Genomic DNA, 1,934 nt, shown 5'->3' with positions numbered 1-1,934 from the left:
CATTTTTTTGTTTTTTTTTTTTTGTTTTTTTTTTTTTTTAATTTTCCCCATTTTTTTTTTTTTTTTTTTTTTTAGAATTGAGGATGTGAATTTGTTTTTGTTTTGTTCTCTTTTTTTAAACCGCAGAAATGTTCAGCATACCTAGGAAGGGGCTTTTGCCAACTTCATGGACTCAATAAATCCGCGTTTGCGCGGCTTCTTTTTTTCTTTAATGTAATGGACTCGTCCTCAAGGTTCGTAAAATTATTTGAAATGTCCGACTTCCACAACCGAAGCCAAGTCAGCGCACGACGCAGTGACTACGTGTGGCAGTATGAGTATTACGAGGACGAGGAGCCTGTCTCTTTTGAGGGACTTAAAGCGCACAGATGTAAGCTTCACTCTTCCCTCTGGCTTTGTTGCATTGATGGTTTACATTTTCTCATCGTGCATTAAGGCTATTTGTGCCTTTTGTGCACTTTTATTTAATTATGATCCATTAGACCTTTATTGGGGTCCATTATCTTTATTGCTTTTGCTGAAGGCTGACCTCTTATGCCTGCTAACATTATCTACAAGCAACTTAATGTGCAAACAACGCTTAATGTAGCAGCTTTCTTCTGCTTCTTAGATAATAATCAAACCACTTAATGAGACATCATCAAGTCAGCTACTGTACTCTAATCAAGTTTTGGAAAAATATAATAATGCACTTGGAACCATTAATTAAGGATTGTGAGAATTTCCCATCATAAACAGATGAAAAGCAGGGAGGCTTAAATGGGATTTAAACAAATTAAGCAAATGACTGTCTTCTCTTATGTTCCAGACTCCATTGTCATAGGTTTCTGGGTGGGACTGGCAGTATTCGTCATTTTCATGTTCTTCGTTCTCACGCTGCTCACAAAGACCGGAGCACCACATCAGGAGTGAGTGTTAAAAAGCAGCGTGATCCGTGTTCCCCCTTTTTTTTTTACTTCCAGCCTTCTAACAGGGTTCTGTTAGAAGGCTTCTAACAGGGATCTCACCTCTCTGAGATGAGATCAAACTATTCAGAGCTGACCTTTTAATCTCTGAGCTGTGTGAGGAGCAGGATTTAGAACTGAGATGTCCATGAAAGAACGTTGAGCTCATATCTGCCAAAGCATTTTTTTTTTCGATTGTTTTTTTTTTTGGTCATGAATTTTACATCAGTATTTGACTGAAGGACGTTCTCAAGATCAATTTTTATTTGATGACGAATGTAACTAGATTTTCAATTTAAAACGTTTTAGTATTTCAAAGAGTGCCGTAAGAGTAATGAATTTGAAGCACGCCTGAGTAAATGTAAAAACCTTAGAAATATGGATTCAGCCATATTTTGCACAATATTGACCACAAATTGATATGTTCTTCAGCTGTAAAAAAGTATCTTCTGTTTCATGCCAAAGATCACATTACCAAAATCTCAATCTAATGGTTATTTTAGAAACTTAGTGACCTTAAAAATGCCACTGGCTGTTGCACTTCTCCAAAAGTTTAAGTTGGAGATATATATATATATATATATATATATATATTACCCTTCTGCTTCTATGTGATGTACTGCTTGTTTGCTTGTTCAGTCAAGGGAGCAGTGTGCCACAGTGCTTTGCACCATGTAACAAAACATGTCTGTGTGCCTGGCTGATGATGCTCAAGCTGGTGGTTGATTTGCTGCTTTAGTTGGTCCTGCATTAAAGGGCAAGTTCACTGAATCAGGATCGAAGTAGAACTTCTCTAGTTCTAAGTGCAAATAAATACTTTTACTCGTCAAACCTCAAATTAAATTTTTCCGCACCGAAGGGAGAACTTCGGGTTCACAAAATCTTTATTTTATTTGCTAAAACACAAACAGAAGACTCTTTAATGTTGCTTTTTTTTTTTTTTTTTTTTTTTTAGAAGGGGAATAAATTTTGTTATTTTAAAAAAAACAA

At 35.9% G+C, this 1,934-nt stretch overlaps 1 protein-coding gene across 1 annotated transcript in view; it reads left to right on the top strand.

The window, feature by feature from the left end:
- Positions 1 to 60: 60 nt before the first annotated feature.
- The window catches only part of LOC106953742 (melanocortin-2 receptor accessory protein 2A), a 7,269-nt gene continuing 5,395 nt past the window's right edge, over positions 61 to 1,934 (top strand). The window contains exons 1-2 of the mRNA XM_015042715.1: positions 61 to 370; positions 809 to 908. Of these exons, the coding sequence (XP_014898201.1) occupies positions 217 to 370; positions 809 to 908 (254 nt within the window). The 5' untranslated portion in view covers positions 61 to 216. The remainder of the gene's footprint in view (positions 371 to 808; positions 909 to 1,934) is intronic.

Source organism: Poecilia latipinna, unplaced genomic scaffold, assembly GCF_001443285.1.
Source record: "Poecilia latipinna isolate Pla-1442-1.1 unplaced genomic scaffold, P_latipinna-1.0 Scaffold599, whole genome shotgun sequence".
Lineage (NCBI taxonomy): Eukaryota > Metazoa > Chordata > Actinopteri > Cyprinodontiformes > Poeciliidae > Poecilia > Poecilia latipinna.
The sequence above is the reverse complement of the archived record's forward strand: the minus strand, read 5'-3'. Positions and strand labels throughout refer to the sequence as shown.